The sequence below is a fragment of the Cololabis saira genome, chromosome 1 (genome assembly GCF_033807715.1).
Source record: "Cololabis saira isolate AMF1-May2022 chromosome 1, fColSai1.1, whole genome shotgun sequence".
NCBI classification, from domain to species: domain Eukaryota; kingdom Metazoa; phylum Chordata; class Actinopteri; order Beloniformes; family Belonidae; genus Cololabis; species Cololabis saira.
In genome coordinates, this window is record NC_084587.1 from 54,460,652 (window position 1) to 54,482,885 (window position 22,234).

General features: G+C 41.8%; 1 protein-coding gene across 1 annotated transcript in view; it reads left to right on the forward strand.

The window, feature by feature from the left end:
• Positions 1–17,510, forward strand: part of nup133 (nucleoporin 133) — a 29,528-nt gene extending 12,018 nt beyond the window's left edge. The window contains exons 11-25 of the mRNA XM_061726058.1: positions 3,245–3,333; positions 3,466–3,629; positions 6,847–6,941; positions 7,070–7,294; positions 7,980–8,102; positions 8,217–8,316; positions 8,434–8,697; positions 10,100–10,233; positions 11,719–11,877; positions 13,166–13,301; positions 14,961–15,079; positions 16,236–16,316; positions 16,388–16,452; positions 16,696–16,784; positions 17,265–17,510. Coding sequence (XP_061582042.1) covers positions 3,245–3,333; positions 3,466–3,629; positions 6,847–6,941; positions 7,070–7,294; positions 7,980–8,102; positions 8,217–8,316; positions 8,434–8,697; positions 10,100–10,233; positions 11,719–11,877; positions 13,166–13,301; positions 14,961–15,079; positions 16,236–16,316; positions 16,388–16,452; positions 16,696–16,784; positions 17,265–17,401 — 1,980 coding nt within the window. The 3' untranslated portion in view covers positions 17,402–17,510. The remainder of the gene's footprint in view (positions 1–3,244; positions 3,334–3,465; positions 3,630–6,846; positions 6,942–7,069; positions 7,295–7,979; positions 8,103–8,216; positions 8,317–8,433; positions 8,698–10,099; positions 10,234–11,718; positions 11,878–13,165; positions 13,302–14,960; positions 15,080–16,235; positions 16,317–16,387; positions 16,453–16,695; positions 16,785–17,264) is intronic.
• The last annotated feature ends 4,724 nt before the right edge of the window (positions 17,511–22,234 follow it).

A 22,234-nucleotide genomic window follows, 5' to 3' on the forward strand; every position in this document is an offset into this window, starting at 1 on the left:
AGAAATGTCTTGAGATCTAAAATTAAGAAGTTAATAAAAAAGTTCTTAAGTGCAATTCCTCAATATTTTCTTAAGAACCGTCTTAAGAACTGTCATTTTTTTCTACTTAAGAACTTCTTAAAATGTCATTGCATTGCACGCGCCAACAAACAACATTTATACAGATAGTTTGGTCTTAACCGTCAGTCACTCACTAAACATGGAGAAGGAGAAAAAGAGATGCAGGAACTTTTCAAGGTCATGGTGGATGAGATTAATGTGTGAAAAAAAATACTATTGGGGAAAATTAATAATAATTAACTAACATGCTAACAAACAGTTAACAGGCTCTTTGTGTAATTAATTACAAAGTATATCCTCAAACTATGACCTACTAGTCTAAACTTGTCTAGAATGTGTTGAAAAAGGTGATTTTAGAGTCTTACCTTTTCACAGAAGAAACTTTAAGACAGGTCAAGGTTGTCTTAAAGTTAAGAAAAAAGTCAAGAACAAATTTGAGAACTTTTATTTCAAGAATACCATTTATTCTTAAGTTTTTACTTAAGAAGAAAGTTGAGAAAATACTTTTTTGGAGAATATGACTTCTCTTTTTTTCTTCTTAAGACTGAACTTAAGAAAAAAATGACACTTAAGAAGATTTTTTTTCTTAAGAATGTTTTGTGAATCCAGCCCCAGGTCTTTAGCTACTGGCTGTTGAGCAAAGAGGCCATTAAATTTAGTTGTGTGACTAGAGTAGATAAATGTCTTGAGAATGGACAGGGAGGCAGCGTCCTGACCCAGGTACCTTTACCTAAACCCAAGTTTCAGGTGTGATAGTTGATCTGTTACATATGTTGTCGCGTCACATCTCGTGTGAAAAGGAAGCTCTGGGTGATGTCTGACAGTTCAGGTCCAGATCAACCAACACGTGCTTGTGAAGCCTCAGTCTTTATCAACATTCCTACCTGTCCTATCGATTCAGTGACTACGTTGACATGCAGTCAAAATTCGGGTTATTGCTAATATTCCGGTTACTGAAACATTCAGAATCAGAATATTCTGTTTCCATGCATGAGCAAACAGGGTTATCCCTACATGGTGATTAATCATTAGGAATATCCCGATCAAACCAGCGACGCGCGGAGAACGTGATGACGCATTTAGAGTCATTTCTTCCTGTTTCCAAATTCAAAACAAATGCTGCTTCGCGCAACTTTTCTCTCACCTTCTTTTAAATCTTCTATCCCGGTACTTTCTACCGTCTACAAATGCAGAAATGTTCATATCCTTCATTAAATTTATGAAGTGATTAGTCTCCTCCTGGTCTTGGTTTCTCCGTGTTTATAAGAACTTCCTGGACTCAAAAGACCAGGATTCCTTGTGAACAGAGCATGAGCAGAAAACAAATTCCTGTTCCGTTTGATGGGGATATTCCGTTTGGCGTTTACATGACCCAATATTCAGGTTAGAAAAGGAGTACCGTATTTTCGCGACCATATGGCGCACTGTGTGGAAAGGCGCACCCTCAGTTTTGTGTGTCATTTTTGGTTTTAAAACACACATACGGCGCACCGACCCAAAAGGCGCCGTCTAAGGAGACGGAGCTGCAGACACGCGCGCTGCAAAACACACACGCGCTAAAAATACAGCGGAAGCAAAACTTAGTTTGATATTTTGTTTCACTTTTCACATCAATCAAACCCTTCAAAGGTTCATATTCTGTTTCTGCATTAAAGAATTTTAAAAAACCACCGGGTTGCTGCACATAAACCTGTCTCAGCCACTGATCATCTCCTCATCCATCCAGCCCTTTTCATTTCACTCTGGCTGGAAAAGTCTCTTTAGGGAACGCTTTTCTTTTAAAAATCCCGACCGCGGCGGTCCCGGGTCCCGCTCCCCGTCTGCTCCCCCGCGCTGGACCGGGACCCGGGACCCGGGACCCGGGTCCCGGGTCCCGGGTCCCGCTCCGCCCCCCCCCGCGCTGGTTCCGCGGCGGTCCCGGGTCCCGCGTCCCGGGTCCCCCGCGCTGGACCCGCTCACACACGCGCTGTCGGGGATCCGGTACCGGGTTGTAGCCTATCTGACAGGAGCTCCGTTAATTCAGCTGCGCCAGTCCGAATTTCCAGACCTGTCTCAGCTTCTTGATCATCATCCTTTCATCCAGCCCCCTCTTTTCATTCACCCTTATAATGACTCCGGCTGGAAATGTCTTATGCAAAGTTTTTCTTTTAAAAATCACCACAGTTTCTGTCCATCAGCTGCGCCAGGCCAGCGCCACATAAACCAGTGAGTGTGTGTCGCGTCGCGAACACACACGCGCATGTCGGGATCCGGTACCGGGTTTGTAACCGACAGATTTGGCTGCAAATTTCGGAGGGTGAAGCTGATCTGACCTGAGACAGACCCCAGAAATCCCTTCTCGTAAAGCGGCCAGGAACCAGGTGATCGGACCGCTTGGGGAACCAGGAAGTCGGCTGCAGCAGCGCGCATCACCGCGCTGCTCCAGCCGCTGCTTTAACCGGGGAAAGTCACCGGTTCCGACCGGCCAGGACCGCAGGAGCCCACATGGACTTGTAGCAGGGGCTCCCGGGGAAAGAGCACTGGATCTGCAGCGGGGATGCGGCGATCGGACCCCGCAAACCCACGGCAGGTGCTTCCTCGGTTCCCGACATGCAAAACACACGCGCTGCAGAACACACACACACAAGTGTGCTTATTTAAATAGAGCGGAGCAAAACTTAGTTTGATTGTATTTTATTTCACTTTACACATCAAGCAAATCCTTAAAAGTTTTCATCATCTGTTTCGCATTAAACAGCTCAGTGGAGTCTCATTCACGTCGCAACTCACGGGGGCTTCACCCGCCCCTTCTCTTTTTACCGTTCTCATGGTGGCCGGCCTTACATTACCGTAATTCAGGTAATAGACACGGCGCACCGTTTCAAAAGGCGCCCGGCACATTTAAAAAAAATAAATAAATAAAAAATGTGCGCCTTATGGTCGCGAAAATACGGTAATCCAGGGGTCATATAGGCAATATGAGCAAATTGGGGTTATTCAAAGGGGTTATTGGTGTTTACATGGCCGTGCAAAACCGGGTTATTGCCAATATTCAGGTTTTAAAAGGGTTATTGATGCATGTAAACGCAGTCACTCCGGGTAGTAAGGAAACTTAAAATAAATGTAGGAAAGATGGTACACTATCTGATCATTCAATCGATTGACTGAATTTGTCACGTACTTCTAATTTTGATATTTATTTAAGGTTTCAGCCATGGAGACTCCGAGAGCCGAGCCTGTAGCACAAGAGGACAAGACCAAGATGCTGAAGTCGGCCTTCCTGCAGTTCTGTCGGTATGTCTTCAACAGAAAGACGATGATGATGATGATGATAGGATATGTACAGTATATCTATATATCTCACACATGGAGAGATTTGGTTTTGATATTAGTGAAATAAATGTATTTTTGTCCCTCCTCTGTCAGTAACGACCTGCTGGGAGCTCAGACGGTCATAGACCAGCTCTTCCCCCCTGACGGTGATGGAGAGGAGGGAGCCGAGCTGGACGGCATCGTGACTCAGATCAACCTGGACCTGGTGGACGATTACCCGGCCTCAGACCCTCGTTGGGCCGAGTCTGTCCCCGATGGTGAGGAGAAGAGAGGCCGAGCCGGAGTTACTGTCATCCCTTTGACAGCTTACACCCATCCTGATATTGTTTGAATTAGGGATATGGACCAAAAGTCATATCTCGATATTTTCTAGCTGAATGGCGATACTCGATATATATCGATATTTTTTCTGTGCCATAATTGGGGTTTCCCCCAAAGCATTCTAGCATAGCATCTCTGTTAGCTTCATTTTTTTTTCTGAGGCAAAACCCTTAAAAAAACAGTCAGTTTTAATACAAAGCCTCGTGCCAAATGTCACACAGGTTCCTTTATTAACAGAGGTCTGCACAATATCAAAATGTATAAAACAAATGAAATAAAAATAAACTGCCTGCTTAAATAGAATAAAAATGCTTCTTGAATAAAATAAAACAAATATCCCTTTCCTGCATAACAATTAAATTAAAATACACTGTGCAATTAATACAATGTAGACAGTAACAGGCAGACTTTTCCACTGAGGTTGACAGTTGTGCAAATAACAAAACATTTGTGCAAATCTCAAATGAAACATGTAAACAGAAATAATTACAACAAGTCAACTACTGTACATTTTACAGATTTTGTGCCAGGAAAACTAACCTGTCAACACTGTCAGGTTTCAGCACACAAAGGTATTTTCTGCCAGCGCGAGGGGTCAGCGTTGATGTACAGTCAATTTGTCACAAAATAAGCTGTATCGATCTAAACGATATTGTCTCGTACAATATCGCGTTTGAAAATATATCGATATATATTAAATAGGGGTGTAACGGTACACAAAAATCTCGGTTCGGTACGTACCTCGGTTTGGAGGTCACGGTTCGGTTCATTTTCGGTACAGTAAGAAAACAAAATGCAAAATATAAACGTGCTAGTTGTTACACACACACAAAATAACATTGGCTCTAAGTGTGCCGGCGCTAGGACCCCGCGGACGCATGGTGTGTCGTCCGGCGGTTTTTTCCTTCATGCTTCCCTGCAGCGTCACATGCAAACACAAACACACGTACCTGCAGAAACATTTCTTTATATAATGTTGTCTGTCGCCCGCCATATTTTTTCTTTTTTTGGCCGGCACCATAGTTGGCTAGCTACAAACTCTATACATCCCATAATGTATATAATATGCCCGCGCTCTCAGCAGCGGTACTCGCGTCGTTAAGGCTGATTTATGGTTCCGCGTTACACCAACGCAGATCCTACGGCGTAGGGTACGCAGCGAGCGGCCGTACGGTGCACGTCGCTGCGTACCCTACGGCGTAGGCTCTATGTCGATTTAACGCCGAACCATAATTCAGGCTTTACTAGGCAACGAAGCAGGTTGACTCCCGTTGCAGATCAGCGCTGCAGAGGTGCTCATAAATGTAAATGATCAAACGTAAATGACGCCAGGCCTAAACAATGGTAGGGGAAACACTGGACTTGTCACAATTATGTGCTTAGCTCTTTAGTTCTTCATTAGTTAGTGCTTTTTTCTTTAATCTTAATACTTTCTCGGTGTGAGCGCAACTGCAGCAGCGCTCTGCTCCACAACGTGCGGTCCTCTACTTAATATGTCCGTGTGGAAACTCGTTCGGTACGCCTCCGTACCGAACACGCTATACCGAACGGTTCAATACAAATACCGTATTTTCGCGACCATATGGCGCACTGTGTGGAAAGGCGCACCCTCAGTTTTGTGTGTCATTTTTGGTTTTAAAACACACATACGGCGCACCGACCCAAAAGGCGCCGTCTACGGAGACGGAGCTGCACAGACACGCGTTGCAAAACACACGCGCTAAAAATACAGCAGAAGCAAAACTTAGTTTGATATTTTATTTCACTTTTCACATCAATCAAACCCTTCAAAGGTTCATATTCTGTTTCTGCATTAAAGAATTTAAAAAAACCACCGGGTTGCTGCACAAACCTGTCTCAGCCACTGATCATCTCCTCATCCATCCAGCCCTTTTCATTTCACTCTGGCTGGAAAAGTCTCTTTAGGGAACGCTTTTCTTTTAAAAATCCCGACCGCGGCGGTCCCGGGTCCCGCTCCCCGTTTGCTCCCTCGCGCTGGACCGGGTCCCGGTCCGCCCCCCCCCGCGCGCTGGTCCCGCGGCGGACCGGGTCCCGGTCCGCCCCCCCCCCCCCCGCGCGCTGGTCCCGCGGCGGTCCCGGGACCCTCGCGCTGGACCCGCTCACACACACGCGCTGTCGGGGAGCCGGTACCGGGGTTTGTATCCGACAGGAGCTCCGTTAATTAATCTGCGCCAGTCCGAATTTCCAGACCTGTCTCAGCTTCTTGATCATCATCATCCCTTCATCCAGCCCCCTCTTTTCATTCACCCTTATAATGACTCCGGCTGGAAACCTCTTATGCAAAGTTTTTCTTTTAAAAATCACCATAAGTTTCTGTCCATCAGCTGCGCCAGTCCAGCACCACATAGCCTACATGAGAATCTGTGTGTCGCGCCGCGAATACACACACGCGCATGTCGGGATCCGGTACCGGGTTTGTAACCGACAGATTTGGCTGCAAATCTCGGAAAGTGAAGCTGATCTGACCTGAGACAGACCCCAGAAATCTCTGCTCTTAAAGCCGCCGGGAACCAGGTCATTGGACCCGCTTGGGGAACCAGGAAGTCGGCTGCAGCAGCGACCATCACCGCGCTGCTGCAGCCGCTGCTTTAACCGGGGAATGTGGACGGTTCCGACCGGCCGGCGCTGCAGAACACTCACACACAAGTGTGCTTATTTAAATAGAGCGGAGCAAAACTTAGTTTGATTGTATTTTATTTCACTTTACTCATCAAGCAAATCCTTAAAAGTCTTCATCATCTGTTTCGCATTAAACAGCTCAGTGGATGGTCTCATTCAGCTTCACCCGCCCCCTTCTCTTTTTACCTTCTCATGGTGGCCGACCTGACATTACCGTAATTCAGGTAATAGACACGGCGCACCGTTTCTTAAAGCGCCCGGCACATTTAAAAAAAAAAAAAAAAAAAAAAAAAAGTTGCGCCTTATGGTCGCGAAAATACGGTACATGTACCGTTACACCCCTAATATTAAAATCTCGATATATCGCCCAGCCCTGGTGTGAATTTACAGCCTGAACGATGCAGCATAACAAGACTTTTAACTATAACGACCATAATCCATCAAACGCTCAGTTTGACGTCAGCATACTTATACATTTTTTTTTTGTTTTTGTGAATCGTTTTCTTTCGTAAGAGAGCGCTGGCTTTCCTCTCACCTCCCTGATCATCCTCCACCAACTGGAAGACAAGATGAAGGCCCACGGTTGCTTCATGGACTTCCTGCTCCAGGTAAAGACTTGCTCTAGGAGTCACAAAATCCCCTGATGGATAAAACTGCTTCCTTCACGTGACTTCCCTTCTCTGGTAAAATGATACTCACACACGGAGTTTGATGCCCGCGTGTCCTCTGTTCCCAGGTGGGTCTGCTGGACCGGCTCGCTCAGACGACGGTGCGGTCGTCTCCCATGGCAACGCGGCTGCTGCTGTGCGAGCACGCTGAGAAGCTGCAGGCTGCCATGGTGCTGAAGAACCACCACAGCAGACACGCCGAGCTGGTGAACCGGGCCATCAGCACGGCGCTGCAGAGGAGCGGCACAGCGGTGCCGGCCAGCCTCACTGCAGCCGACGTCTTCTTCAGAGAGGTGCGTGTGCGGGAGGGATGGGCGGTGTGGACTAAAAAATGTATCACCATAATTTCTGGCATTTATCCCGATAACGATAAAAATGACGATTTAAAAAAAATACCTATTCAACTCCATCTTTGTAACTATAAATCTATCACCACATTCAGTCTTTGGGGCCCCCAAATCACTGCTCTAAAAGATACTAAACCTGATAAAAACCAATTAAATGAGTTACACCTGTACTGCAAAACTGGAATGACTCAGATCCACCATGTTTGTTACACAAACACGTATCCGGGAATTTTCTTTCTTTCTTTCTTTCTTTCTTTCTTTCTTTCTTTCTTTCTTTCTTTCTTTCTTTCTTTCTTTCTTTCTTTCTTTCTTTCTTTCTTTCTTTCTTTCTTTCTTTCTTTCTTTCTTTCTTTCTTTCTTTCTTTCTTTCTTTCTTTCTTTCTTTCTGGCTCATTTCCTTCCTTCCTTCACGTACGTTTTGCGTGGATTTAACGCAGAACAATAAATCGGCTTTACAAAAAAACGTCATTAACGAGAATTTATCGTTTTTACCGCGAGATGACAAATTCTTACCGTGGGGAATTTTTTTGATGGTTTATCGTGAACGATAAAATATCACCCATTCCTAGTATGCGTGAGGGCGGAGTTTCGTAGTATAGGTCTTTTAAACGTTTCATCCCTGCACTTCCAGGTTTCTCAGATCTCGTCGGTGTTGGACTGTCTGCTGGAGGAGGAGGAGCGGAGTCTGAAGGAGAACCCAGTGGACTCGGTGCAGTGGGCCGAAGTGGTCCTTACAGTTAACAACATCATCAAGGTAAACGCATCCTTCATCATTTTCTTACGGGTGAAGGTTGCCACCAGGCTGTGAGCAACTCTGAAGTTGTAACTAGACCGCTGTAGTCCCTGAAACGTTGTGCCGTGTGTTCAGGACATGCTCCAGGCTGCCGGTCAGTACAGAGAGACCAAGGCCTCCATGTACAGAGCTTCTGAAAACGCTGCTGCCGAGCCCGAGTACATCCCATGGACAGGTCATTTAAATTCTGCAACAACCAGAGCATCTTCCTTTCTCTTCCTGCACCCTGACTCATGTTTACATCCATATGGGTGTTATCCTTAACCTCTTTATTGCCACCTCTTTCCTCCAGCATCAGGCGGCATCGGTGGTGTCCGCACTGTCATTTCCCGCCAGCACGAAATCATCCTACGCTCAGTCTACCCACATGCGGACTCTGAGTTGCGCAGTGCACTCTGTGAGCAGCTGGTGGCGCTGTTGGACATGTACCTGGGCGGCTACGTGGCCCAGCTGACCTCCCTTCAGCAGCAGAGGCCCCCGGGGGCCCAGCCGGAGCGCTACAACAGCCTGGAGCTGGAATACAGCCAGCGGCGCTCCGAGCTGTTGGCCCCGCTCTGTAAGTGGATGAAGAGACGGCATGGAGGGATGGGGAAATTACTTAAATAAACACAAAAGGAAAGAAAAGGTAGACCTCAAACCTGTAGGGCAGGGATATTCAATTGGCGGCCCGCAGGCCACATGCGGCCCGCCAGGAGCTTTTATGTGGCCCCTGGTCATATTTCAAAAAAGGGGGTGTTTGTTTGGCCGAAAATAGCAAAAAAAACACTTTCGGTGTTCGGTGGAATAAGTGGGGAAAAAACCGAACAGTTAATAACAGCTGGAGTGAGGGAGCAGTGTTAAACGCAATTTTAATTTTGTTGGCCCGCTGCACACCGCTGGCTGACGAGCAGCCTTGAGACACATGCAGACACACAGGCAGACAGACATGCCAGGAATGCGTTCACACAAGGTGCGATTTTTATTTGTAATGTGTGCAGAGAATGCATATCGCATTTAAGTTTAAGATGCTTGGTAGCCTTTTTTTAGTTGGTTAACGATGCATAGTGTTTGTACATGTTAATCTCTGTTGGAGATGTTTTTTACTTCGGATTTTTTGCCAGTGTTGCACAGTGTTAATGTTTGTCACATTATTATTAACCTCCGTTGTACAGAGGATTCATTTACAGAGGACATCATTAGGCTTCTAGGATTGGCCTGAAATTTTTTTTCATTTGAATAAGTGAGGACTTTGCATTTCAGATGGAACTTCTAAGCCTCCTATAATTCGTGATTGTTTTGTTTTGCTGATATAATGCACAGATGTGTCATTAATAAAGGAGCTTATGGTTAATATTTTGGTTGCTTATAACATCAAAACTGGCTACTATGGACTGAAATGCTTGTGCTCAATGCTTAATATAATATTCAAATAAGGAAATCTTGGTGGAAAGTGGTGCTTTGTCATTATGGCGTGTTTTATTAAAAGTAGGTCAATATCAATTTCATTAAGTTTGCACAATGCATGGTTTCAAAATGAACTTTCATTCAAAATAATATTTCTTTATCTGAATATTATATTTAAGATTCACAATGACTAAATCTGGAGACAATTAATACATAATTCATATGTAAACTAGATATATTCAAATGTATAATACAAATGTATTGTATTTACATAAGTCTTCGTCTTTGAGTGCAAAATACATTTTGAAAACCCCCACATTTTTAAATTGTGCGGCCCTCTCCATACAGTCCTTTTGCAGATGTGGCCCCCGGCCAAATCTAGTTGAATACCCCTGCTGTAGGGGATTGTTTGGCTAACACTGATAAGTTTGTAGTAACTTGTTAAGCGAGAGGCTGAATACGCAACTGTTGCAGTTTGAGCGTAAACACGTCCTGTCGAGTGTTGCTTTAGTTGTTTTATTTTCCAATGACGGAGTTTAATGGTGCGATTCTGACTTGTGTTTTGTGTGTTTCAGTGGAGTTGGGTCAGTACCAGTGGGTGGCAGCGCTGGCTGAGAAATACTGTGACTTTGACATCCTGGTACAGATGTGTGAGCAAACGGACAACCAGAACCGCCTGCAGCACTACATGGCCAAGTTCTCTGAGCAGGTACGTCACGGCGTGAGGGGACTCTCCAAGTTAACACTTCTGTATTAAGTTGCTATAAAATTTGATTTGATTTTCATCAATCAAACAATTACCGTATTTTCTGGACTATAAGCCGCACCTGCATACAAGCAGCATCCGCTCTATTTAAAAAAAAAAAAAGATATGCAAGCCGCAGATATTTATGATGTTAGATTAGTTATTTACTACATGTACAGAAGGATTTTGAACCGTAAATGATGTACATGTTTGTACCTAAATAGATCCTTTCATAACGGTGTCTTTTAACACGGCAGCAACTTTGCTGATTAAAACGGGAGAGAACCAAGAGAAAATAACCGGTATTTATTTATCTATTTATTTGTTTGAAATCTGCTTCTACCTACTTCTATCTGCTAAAGAAGAAGTAGCGTATTCTTCTTTGCATTTATTTTGTCTTAGTTTTGATTCTAATTCTGGTTAGAGCGCCCCGAGCGGTGGAAGAAAAATCCACAGAATAGAAACCTTTGTATAAGCTGCATGGTTGAAAACCTATGAAAAAAGTAGCGGCTTATAGTCCAGAAAATACGGTATACCTTCTTTACACTCCTTTTAAATATAATTAAAATTCCCATTGTTGATGGAAAAAGTAAGTGAACATAAGAGTTAATAGCAGGTCTAACCAGTAACAGCTTCTGCCTTTTGATTTTCAAGCATCTCTGTCGGGTTGATGTCAAGGCTCTGACTGGGCCATTTCAGTTTTACATCAGTATATTTACAGTGGTTATAATCTTTGTCCATCTGCATCACACACCTTTTACGAAGCTTCAGTCCTCTGACATCATTCAATACCTCCCATACTTTGATAAACTTGGGAATTAATTTCTTCCTTGACGATGACAAGTAGTCCAGATCTCTGACGCAGCAAAGCAAGCTCAAATCATGATGCTTCCTCCACCATGCAACACAACATATAGTGCTGAGTGTTTTTCCTGCACAATTCAGCTTACATTTAATCAGTCCAGAAGATGAAAACACTCCTTGGTATTGCTTTATGGACTTTATCACTAAAAACCTTATGTAATGTCAAAAGTATATCTAGAATGCGGTTTGGGATCATGTAAGCAAATTATTCAACAGAATTATCAAAGCACAACATCTCAAGTTTTTTTATTTTTATTTTTTTTTAATGTATTTAATTTATTCCCGTCCCAGCCTGGCCGTATTATGAATTATTGTTGGCAACAACTTGCTGCTTAAACAACTGACACATTAGGTTTTGTGAAGGTCCACGGCTGGTTTTTGGGAGAAACAAATGTTAACATGTCTCTGTTTCCACAAATGGGACAGCAGGTGTGTTAACATTACATAGTAATAATAGTATTGAATATGTTATGGCTTTTAAGCTGTATCATGAGCTAAAAACATTTGGCACACTCACACCTCATTGCATGCATGTTCCTGTAAAAACACCTTCTGATCCCCTTTTCACCTGATTTTCCCTCGTAGAACTTTGCAGACTTCCTGTTTCGCTGGTACATGGAGAAGGGGAAGAGGGGGAAGCTGCTGTCCCAGCCGGCTGCTCAGCACCAGCAGCTGGCCAGCTTCCTGCAGGCTCACCAACACCTGAGCTGGCTGCACCACATCCAGACCCACGACTACCAGACTGTAAGCAGCACACACGCACACACTCCATTTCTCACCTACATACTACTGTGGCTGCTAGAGTTTATTCTTTACTTGGTTCAGAAATAAATCTGAGGTTTCAGAACAGCAGATTTGGACAAAATTAAGTGAATATTTTCCAGTTTCCCATCTTTATTGCCACTACACGCTGTCCTGGGAAGCATAAGGAGGTTAATTCTGGTAAATGGCTGTAATTGTTGGTCTCGGCTAAATTAGATTAACATGAAGACTATTATTTCATTGCTTTCATGCAACGGCGATTTAATGTCCTCTTGTTTCTGTTTGTCATCAAAGTATCAGTGGGATTATTTCTAACATTTGGTAATTTATTCATACTAGAATTCAGGAAAAAAATATTTAAAAAATTGAGTCACACTGATGTTTAAAAAAGAAACAAACATCATCATCATCATCATCATCATCATCATTATTATTATTATTATTATTAAAGGTCTTGGATAAACATTTATTTCCATATTTTCTTTCATTTGACTCATTTCTAATTAATATTTACTAATTAGGCTACACATGGTTCTCTTAATGCTCAAGGAAAATCACATTTGTGAAGTATTTTACACATTTATTTAAAAAAAAGAAACAAAAATATCCAGTTTCTACATGTGAAGAGCTGTTTTTAACTACTTCTTGCAACACTTTGTTAAATGAGTTGTATGAACAGGAAAAGAGATAAAGCAAATATTTCTTGTGATAAAATAGTAATTTAATAATTTTACCTTCTTCCTTCCCTCCTCTGTCCTGTTAAACCGTCGACAGTTTTCACTACTTTGTAAAGGAAATATGAAGTCAGTTTCCTTCAAGTTTTTATCAGCGTTGATCCTGTCAAAGTGTAACAGCGTGTCATTTCTCTGTTACACACACACACACACACACACACACACACACACACACACACACACACACACACACACACTTACCGTACTTTGTAGCATCTGTCCTGAATTGAACCTTGTTTGCTGTAGTTTATCTGCTTTCTTCAGGTTTGGAGCGTCATTAAGACCGATTTAACAACCAAATGTAAAATAAATTGGTCACCATTTAGAATAAGATATATCTGCACTATTTTAGTCGAAGTTTGACAAATTTAAGGGATTCATTTATATGCAGTATCTATACAAATATTGAACAAAGTAAATAAAACGGTTATTTTTTATCCTTGTGTCCACGAACGATACCTGGGTTAAAATAGGTATTTTACAGAGTAAAAACTGTTATAAACTGTCGTTCTTGGTGTGCTGCTGCATCTCCGCAGGCCCACAGGACTCTGTACAACCAGGCCAACGCGGAGACGCGCTACTTTGTGAAGAAGAAGACGCTGCTGGCTCTCAGTAAGCTGACGGCGCTGGCGTCAGACCTGCCACAGGACCAGGTCTCCAAACAAGTCAACGGTAAAAACACAACTGACTCATAGAAAAGTCAACACAAAAAAACAACCCTGTTCTGAGTTGGAAATGTTATTTACAGTGAAGAGAAAAACGGTCTTCGGTGGCACGACGTAAAAGATCTGCAAACGTTTTTAGTTCTTAATCTGAAGTTCCTGATTCATATATTTATCTTTGAAACAGACAAGCTTAAATCCAGCTCTCACAGGTCTACATTACAAAGATACAGAAAGAGATTTATTTTCTTTTGTGCTTCACCTGAGATGGGAACACCAACACGGCAGACACCGCCAGGCTCCACTTGGAATGTTAAAGTACAAATGAAATGATTGGTGTGAGACTGAGTGCTCTGCAGAGAGAGGAAGCAGGTAGGTCAGGGACAGTGTTTACTTTTTAAGGTCTTTGCCAAGAATAGGAGATGGTTGTGGCTACAGACTAGACGGTAAATCTGAAGCTGTGGAGGTTTTTATTATTTTCTCCTCCTTTGAATGTGCAGAATTGATGTCCTTCACCATGTGTTTTTTCCAGCCACATTCACAGAGACGAGATACATCTGAAAACCTGCACACACCAAGTATTGTCTAGTGAAACTATTCAAATCAAAGCAAGCTTTATTTAGATAGCACTTTTCATACTCAGTAGCGCAAAGTGCTTTACATATTAAAATCAACACCAACATATAAAAACCCACACTCATGGTTAAAATAACACATATCAGGTCATTTTCACACGCATTCTTACATTGATATCCACACAGCACACATATACCCCCCCCCCCCCCCCCCCCCCCCAAACTATACACATCAGAACATAATCATAAACATAAATCCAGTGTTTCCTCTCGTTAAAACTACACTTCAGTTCTGTTAAAATCAACATTCTGTTGGGATAAAAGGCTGGATCTAATAGCACTGATCTTCACATGCAGCATCTGATGCTGGGATGGAGGACTCGTTAGATCCTGTTTATTAAAGGGTCGATAGTTTTAAAAAGGATTTAAGGATTATTTTTGTTTTATGGGATGTAGTTGGAAAAATGGAGGGTTCTTTCCTATTTTACTGCGTTGTTGTAAATGTTTAGTTGTCCCTTAAAAATATGTAAGTGGATGGTTAATTTAGTTTTCCTCCATCAGTCCAGTTCTAATAGATGAGAATGAAATGTACTAAACTCAGCAGGTAATAAATGTGCGTTATGTGAAGACAAAGGCACGATTAGTCTCACTTCCTCTGTGGACTTTGTGTTCTGCTGGTCAGACTGGTCCTGCATGGCGGCGACGCAACTTTATCACTCCCTGCAGCCGGCAATATCTTCCACTGCATTAAATTACGTAATTTGGTTCAAAAGCCTTCAGGAAAAGGAGTTGTGGGACCACAGTCAGCTTTGTTGGGAGATCTACAAGCCGCTCAAAGAGCGGAGTCAGGGTTCAGTTTTCACTTCTTTGTCTTGTACGGAGAATCCACAGCGCTAATGCAACACATTTTAAACTAGTATCTATGTAAGCAGGTATGCTACTCATATCCCTACCAGTTCATTGTGTAAACTTGATTTCCTTTATTTTTTTGCAGCTAATTGTCATATGAAGCACTTTAAAACACGCGGTTGGGCATTGCATTTTTGTTTTGTTTAGTTTTTTAACTTGATGCGGTTATGTGTTTGTCTGGTCAGACATCATGGAGCAGGAGCGCTTCCTGCTGCACCAGGAGACTCTGCCCCGGCAGCTGCTGGAGGACAAACAGCAGAACCCCGACACCATGCCTCTGCTGACGGCTCACAACCTCATCCAGGTGAAGACACTCAGACCGCTCACCTCGGAGAGTATAACTGCAGTCAGAGGGGTCAAAAGTATTCACATTCATTACTCAGGTAGAAGTATAGATACTAGAGTTTAAAAATACTCCTGTAGAAGTTGAAGTATCAACTCAAGTTTTTTACTCAAGTAAAAGTATAAAAGTACTGGTTTCAAAACTACTTAAAGTATAAAAGTAAAAGTAATGTAAGGGGGAAAAAAGCCATTAAGGACAAAAGCCATTGAAAATGAATGTATCTTAGTATAATGCAAATATATTAAAGAACCATATATGTGTACTATTGAGCATTAACATGTGTTTCAGAGAGCAGCAGATATGATGACTAGTTGCCTATAAGTATTGTAATGGTGCAAAAAGTCAAACGTTCATGTTCATGTTATCATTTATCCTAACCTTTATTGGAATGTACATCCAAGTTTAGTTGCAGGAATCTGAGGGAACGGATGTAAGAACAAAACTGGACAAGAACATCTGAAACAACCACAACCAAATTCACTCTATCCGGATGGAGCAATTTAACTGGATAGTTTTTATTTAAAGGCCGAAATGAAATAGAGTAACAAGGCTGTTTTTAAAATGTAAGGAGTAAAAAGTACAGATAATTGCGTGAAAATGTAAGGAGTAAAAGTAAAAAGTCGTCTGAAAAATAATTACTCCAGTGAAGTATAGATAACCAAAATTTCTACTTAAGTAAGGTAACAAACTATTTGTACTTCGTTACTTGACACCTCTGACTGCAGTCCATAGATGAGTCACAAGATAATGCACATCACCTCCACATTGTGAATTTGCCTAATAAGTAGCTGTTTACTGAGCTGGCCCAACAAGAAGTTAAAGGGCATTAGTCTTTGCTTCACGGTGGGAAAACAAAAGAAATCACAGTAATATAATCAAATTCCATGCATAACACTCCCACCAGCTACATATCTTATCTAAAAGACCATTATTATATATTTATAGTGCATTGCCTTCTTGTGTCCTTTACATACGGATCTTTAAGCACATATAAAGTTAGTATTGGTCCTGAATTTACTCATTTCTGAACTCCTAAGTTGAAAGAAAACAAGGTTTTCTCCAGTTTTCTAATGGGTCAGTATAAGTCCTGAGCACTGAAACGTTTCTTTCTCCTCAGCTCTACATCTGCGATGACAACAGGCGCGCCAACGAGTACGACTTCAAAAAGGCTCTGGACCTGCTGGAGTACATAGATGAGGTAACTCTAGTTGTTCTTATTGATGTGCTGATTTATTTCAGTTTGACTTACGGGGGTTTTTCTGGTTGCAGGAGGACAGCGTGGACATCGACTCGCTCAAGTGTGAGATCTTCTGCAAAGCTCTCAGGAGAGATGAGTAAGAACTGTCATGTTTGCGTTTATCTGGCCGGACCTCCGGCACGAAGCTACAACTCGTCTTTTTTTTATACCTTAAAGTCCTTTATAAATGCAAGTCATTGACCGTTTAAGTAGCTGGAGAACCAGGTGTTTCTATAAGTAAAGATGAAGCTCAAAGCGGATGGGGAAAAAAAAGAGGACATGCAGATAGAGGTGGTGTAGTTTAATAGTTTCACGTACCTGGCTTTTGTTTCCCTCTCAGCTGGTCGTCTGCTGACGGCAGCGACGATCCTCTGGAAGCGGCGAAGGACAGCATCTTTGTCAAGATTCTCCTCAAGCTCATACAGGAAGGTGAGAAATATTATGAGTACCAATAAACGGAAACATCTAAGTCATTAGAAAACAAAAATCTATCAATTCAACTTCAAGAGAAACAGCAAGGCCCTAAGGGATGTGTAATAGTTATTTTTATTCAGAAATATGCTGAAGTATATGCTGATAGACCTAATATCAATTTTCTTTTTTATAAATCAAGTCCTTGATAAAAATCTGTATAAATTCAGGTTTCATGCTGCATTTGCGGTGCATCTAAAGTGACCAGTGCAAAGCTAGTATGCCTGTTTTCAACCTGCAAAAGAGAAGCATGGGTTGAAGTTAGATGCCATTTCCTAATAACGGTAGAAAAATTTAAAGACACGGTTGAAAATAAAGCATTTCACTGTATCTCTGGTATTTTGAGTAAGATATTTCATTAAGACCTCAGCCAATTGTGCCAGTGATTGAAAGAGAACTGAATGTGTCTCCTTTAAGAAATGAACCAATATCTTTCAGGAGTTCCTCTGCAGACGTATCTGCCTGACGTCAGAGAGATGCTGGAGCTGGACGAGCTGAGCAGTTTGAAATCAAAGCCTTATTTTGAATTTGTACTTCGAGCCAATTATGAACATTACCTTCAAGCTCAGATGTGACGACTTTCCCTGTGAAGCCTCCTGCACTTCAGCGTTCCTTCACATTGTTACGATGTCCAAAATTAGTTTAAAATGTTCTCTTTTCTAAATAAATGCATTTGTACTTCTTTGCTTTGACTGATGTTTTTTACACAAACATGCCAAGTCCTCTTTCTAAACTGTTGTTTCTCAATGCAAAGCAGAAAAGCATCAGATTTTAGTCACAAAACCTCAGTTGTCATTTGTGATGTAGTGGCCTTTCAGATGCACGTTTTTAGGATCAGAAGAAATTAACCACACGGGTGAATGACGATGAAAATGGTGGGTTGTTAGTAATTTAATCATATTAATAAAGATGACATAAGTTCAGTTCACACCGTAGTTTAAAAAGGTTGACTGAGCCGTGAGCCTGCAGAAGGAGGCTCGCACCAGTCGGGACTTCCTCCTGTCGGGTGATGAAGGGCAGACGATGGTTATAAATAGATCTGGCTTGTTCGGCTGGCTGACTCCTGCCTTGACAGGGATCTTCCTCAATGATCCATTTTCAGTTACTGAAGCTGCAGATGGCTGTAAAAGGCCATCTCTCAACAAGACTGAGGACATCAGCTGTAACTAACTGTAGTTTGGTGTAAAATATGCAAAAGACCCCTGAATAATGACAAAACACCTTTGAAAAGATGCTAATTACTATATACTATTTCCCAGCTTGGGATAAATAAAGTATATCTTATCTAATTGAGACCAGGAAGAGAGAATCATCAGTTTTGTTTGGATAAATGAGACTAAACTGCAGGAAAACAACAAAAACAGGACAAAGAAATTACTGAATTACATTTGCACATGTTAAAATAAAAGTATGTTGTAATATACTCTTGTTGATTAAAAAAATCAATCATATATATCCATCCATTTTAAATTCATTCATTAAATTTTTCATTAAATTTTATTTATATAGCGTCTAATACAACAAAAGTTGTCTCTAGACTCTTTCCAGAGACCCAGAACATAAACCCCCTGAGCAATTATTATATAAACAATGGCAGGTAAAAACTCCCCTAGTGGGAGAAAAACCTTAGCCAAACAGTGGCAAGAAAAACTCCCCTTTAGGAGGGAAGAAACCTGGACCAGGACCTGGACAATAAGGGGGACCCTCCTGCCGAGGGCCAGACTGGGGGTCGGGGGGGACAGCAGACCAACACGCAGCTCCCGAAGCTCCGGCCCAATCAATTAAATAGAGTTATTGCCTCGGACCTCAGCTTCCCAGACTGCTCCATCAAATGTGTTGCTTCGAAAGGGAAACAAAGATTAGAGCCACATGTGTGCAATACAGTTCTTCAGTGCATGGAGAATGTTGAAGGGTGTCCACACAGTGATGACATTATAAATTACACAGCTTCATCTGTAGATCCACCGTGAAACCCCACACAAAGGTCTGCTCTAATTCCCCGTCTGAATCCTCGGCCCAATCTGGACTGAAAGACCAGAAAATGTGAGTTGGATGCACCATCACGCTTAAGTACAAAAAAGGTTATTTTGCAACTGAAGTCTAGGGATTAGATTTTATAATACATCTTGATACATTTTAAAACAATTATGTATAAATTGTCTTCTTTGGCAGAGTCACCATTCAACATGACGTGCATATTTTTTTGGTGAAAGAGGTATGTGGAGTCCAACCTCTCTCCAGAGGCCTCTCTGTGGTTTACATGGGTGACTGCAGCAGCTCCGTCATCTGCAGCACATTCCTCCTCTCCTGCTCTCCTGCAGGTATTTCTGGTGTTGCTTCAATGGGGGGGCATCACGAAACTGAAACGCTTTCACAGGAGATATCCTTCACTTCAAGGAATTCAAATTCATTGCGCCAATTTTACTTTATATTTAAACTTCAGCTAATTCCGTCCTTTAACTTCAGCTCTTTGGTCTTGTTTGGACCAAATAACTTTACTATTGTGATTCTCCGTTTCTCCTCCTACAAGTATCGTATTTTCTGGACTATAAGCCGCACCTGCATACAAGCCGCATCCACTCTATTTAAAAAAAAAAAGATATTTCAGCCGCAGATATTGATGTTGTTAGATTAGATATTTACTACATGTACAGAATGATTTTGAACTGTAAATGATGTACATGTTTGTACCTAAATAGATCTTTCCTAACAGTGTCTTTTAACACGGCAACAACTTTGCTGATTAAAACGGGACAGAACCAAGAGAAAATAACCGGTATTTATTTATCTATTTATCTGTTTGAAATCTGCTTCTACTTCTATCTGCTAAAGAAGAAGTAGCGTATTCTTCTTTGCATTTATTTTGTCTTAGTTTTGATTGTATTTCCGGTTAGAGCGCCCCGAGCTGTGGAAGAAAAATCCACAGAATAGAACCTTTGTATAAACTGCATGGTTGAAAACCTATGAAAAAAGTAGCGGCTTATAGTCCAGAAAATATGGTACATGTCGCTCTCTTGTAATCCGCTCGTTTCCTGTGTTGACTCTATTTAGTTTATAGTTAAATAATAGAAGTAAAATAGTTAAGCTCCTTTTGATAAAATCTCAGATTCAAGACTGAGCCCTTGTTTTCAACAATCAAGAGCCTGAAATGTGAACATAACTGACGTTGGCCTTTTGCCTTCCAGTTGAGGTTTCCTGTATGGTACAGAATATAAAAAGAATTACGTTAACAATAAGGAGGTTTTTCTGGAGTGATGTTCTCTTCCTCTTTAAACTGATGATACACTCTTGTTATCAGATCATCATCCATGTTCAACCTCGCCAGGCTTCTGTGAATCCCCACACCTCCGCAGAGCCCAGTCAACAGTTGGATAAACTCAGCTTTTATTCCTTCCAGGCATTTGTCTGGTCTGCAGCTGTCCTGACCCGGTGTTTTACAATCAGGAGCATGAATATTAGTCAGCTGCTGCTCGTTTGAGCTTCCTGCTGAGAAACACAAGCTCAAACTAACCTGAAGGAATCTCATTCCATTTAGGAGAACTCCACAATGACAAGTGTATCTATGTTTACATGATAACTAAGTCATCTTAATACTCAACTCTGGTTAGATGCTAATGTAATTGAGATAGACTGCCCTCATGTTTCAGAACTGCTTCCAGACTTAGGTCATCACAAACTATTTCAACTCACATGTTATTCAAACTCAAATGAATTCGGAATTATGATGCACTTTGACTTGATTGAATACATTTCACCTCTTTTCATTGTGCTAAACTTTGAACTTTTCTGAAGTTTCAGGAGATTCACTATTTACAAATCTCTTTTAGAAGCTTTCTGCAGTAAATCAGTTCACATTGTCATTTCACCCTTTTCATTGTTTTGACAAAGTACTCCTCAATAACAACTACTTTTTAAGTGTCATATCCAGTACTCGAATTGAGGGGGGATGAGGGGGGATGAGGGGGGATGAGGGGGGATGGCATCCCCCCTGAAATAAAAACGGTCCAAATCATCCCCCCTGTAAAACTGCCATCCCTCCTTTCCATCCCTTATGTCATTTCATCAATGAATGTGGTTTTACTGCTATTTCAACATTTAGAGTCATCACCAGAAAAATAACTTGTTTGACAATTTTCACCTGTTTCAAGTAAATTTTCACTTGAAATAAGTAGAAAAATCTGCCAGTGGAACAAGATTTATCTTCTCATTACAAGCAAAAAAATCTTGTTCCACTGGCAGATTTTTCTACTAATTTTAAGTGAAAATCTACTTGAAACAAGTGAAAATTGTTGTTTTTTCCAGTGATGAGTCTTGTTTTAAGTGTGATGAGATTTGTTTACTAAAAAATATTGATAAGTTCAGAAAAGTGTTTTTTATTGTTGTGTTTTGATGTATTTGATGTAAGCCCAGTGGATATTTAAAGCTTACAGAAGGCTGCATTTAAAGGTATTGTGACATCATTTTTAACATGCTTTTAACACTATTAAAAGTCTTGGGCAACATCCCTCAAATGTGTCAAAAAGAGTGTAACAAGAAAAACTTCACTCTAGTTCTCTTTTCCTGGCTTTTTATTACAGTGTTTTTTTGCGCCGTGAAAAACGCTTCCTTTCCCCCCTTTCCTGTCAATCATTGCTCCGCTCCTCCTCCAAACCTCCTCCTCCTCCAGCCATACGCTCACAGCGGCGTCGGAGCGACAGGCGAAGCATGCACGGGAAAGCAGGAGGGCGAACCACAGCAAACAATCATAAAAATAAAGGCATGCAAGCAGCAGTGTCCCCTTATCTTAAGTCCAGTCAGTGGCCGCGGGTCTTCTTAGCAGTTTTCCTCCGGTGATTAGAACAAAAGAGGCGTGTTAAGCCTCATTTATGGTTCCGCGTTAAATCGACGCAGAACCTACGCCGTAGGGTTCAGCGTATGGAGCGCGTCTCCGCGTAACCTTACGCCGTAGGGTCTGCGTCGGTGTAACGCGGAACCATAAATCAGCCTTTATGGTGCGCTGGAGAGGAGAGGAGGCAGGGAGCTGGGTGGAGGGGGCGGTGATTTAGCGGATCGTTACGTAACGATCCGCCACCAAACCACATGCGCCGTTTTTGCACAGTTATGCGGAAAATCCCAGAAAGCACACAATACACTGAATGTTAAAAGTTCGTTGTTTTTTGGGTGTAATTGATGTCAAGACACCCAACAAAACACAAAAAATCAAGAAAAATGTGTTTTTCATGTCACAATCCCTTTAACTGCTGCTATGTCATTCCTGCAGTATTTCTGCAGGTGTTTTGGTCACTGCTATTATTTGTAATATATTATATTATTTGTAATCAGCACAAATTATCTGTCCCCATATGATAAAATCCTGATTTTTTTTTTTACAACTCGAGTACTGGTCATATCTGCCTCATTCAGTCATA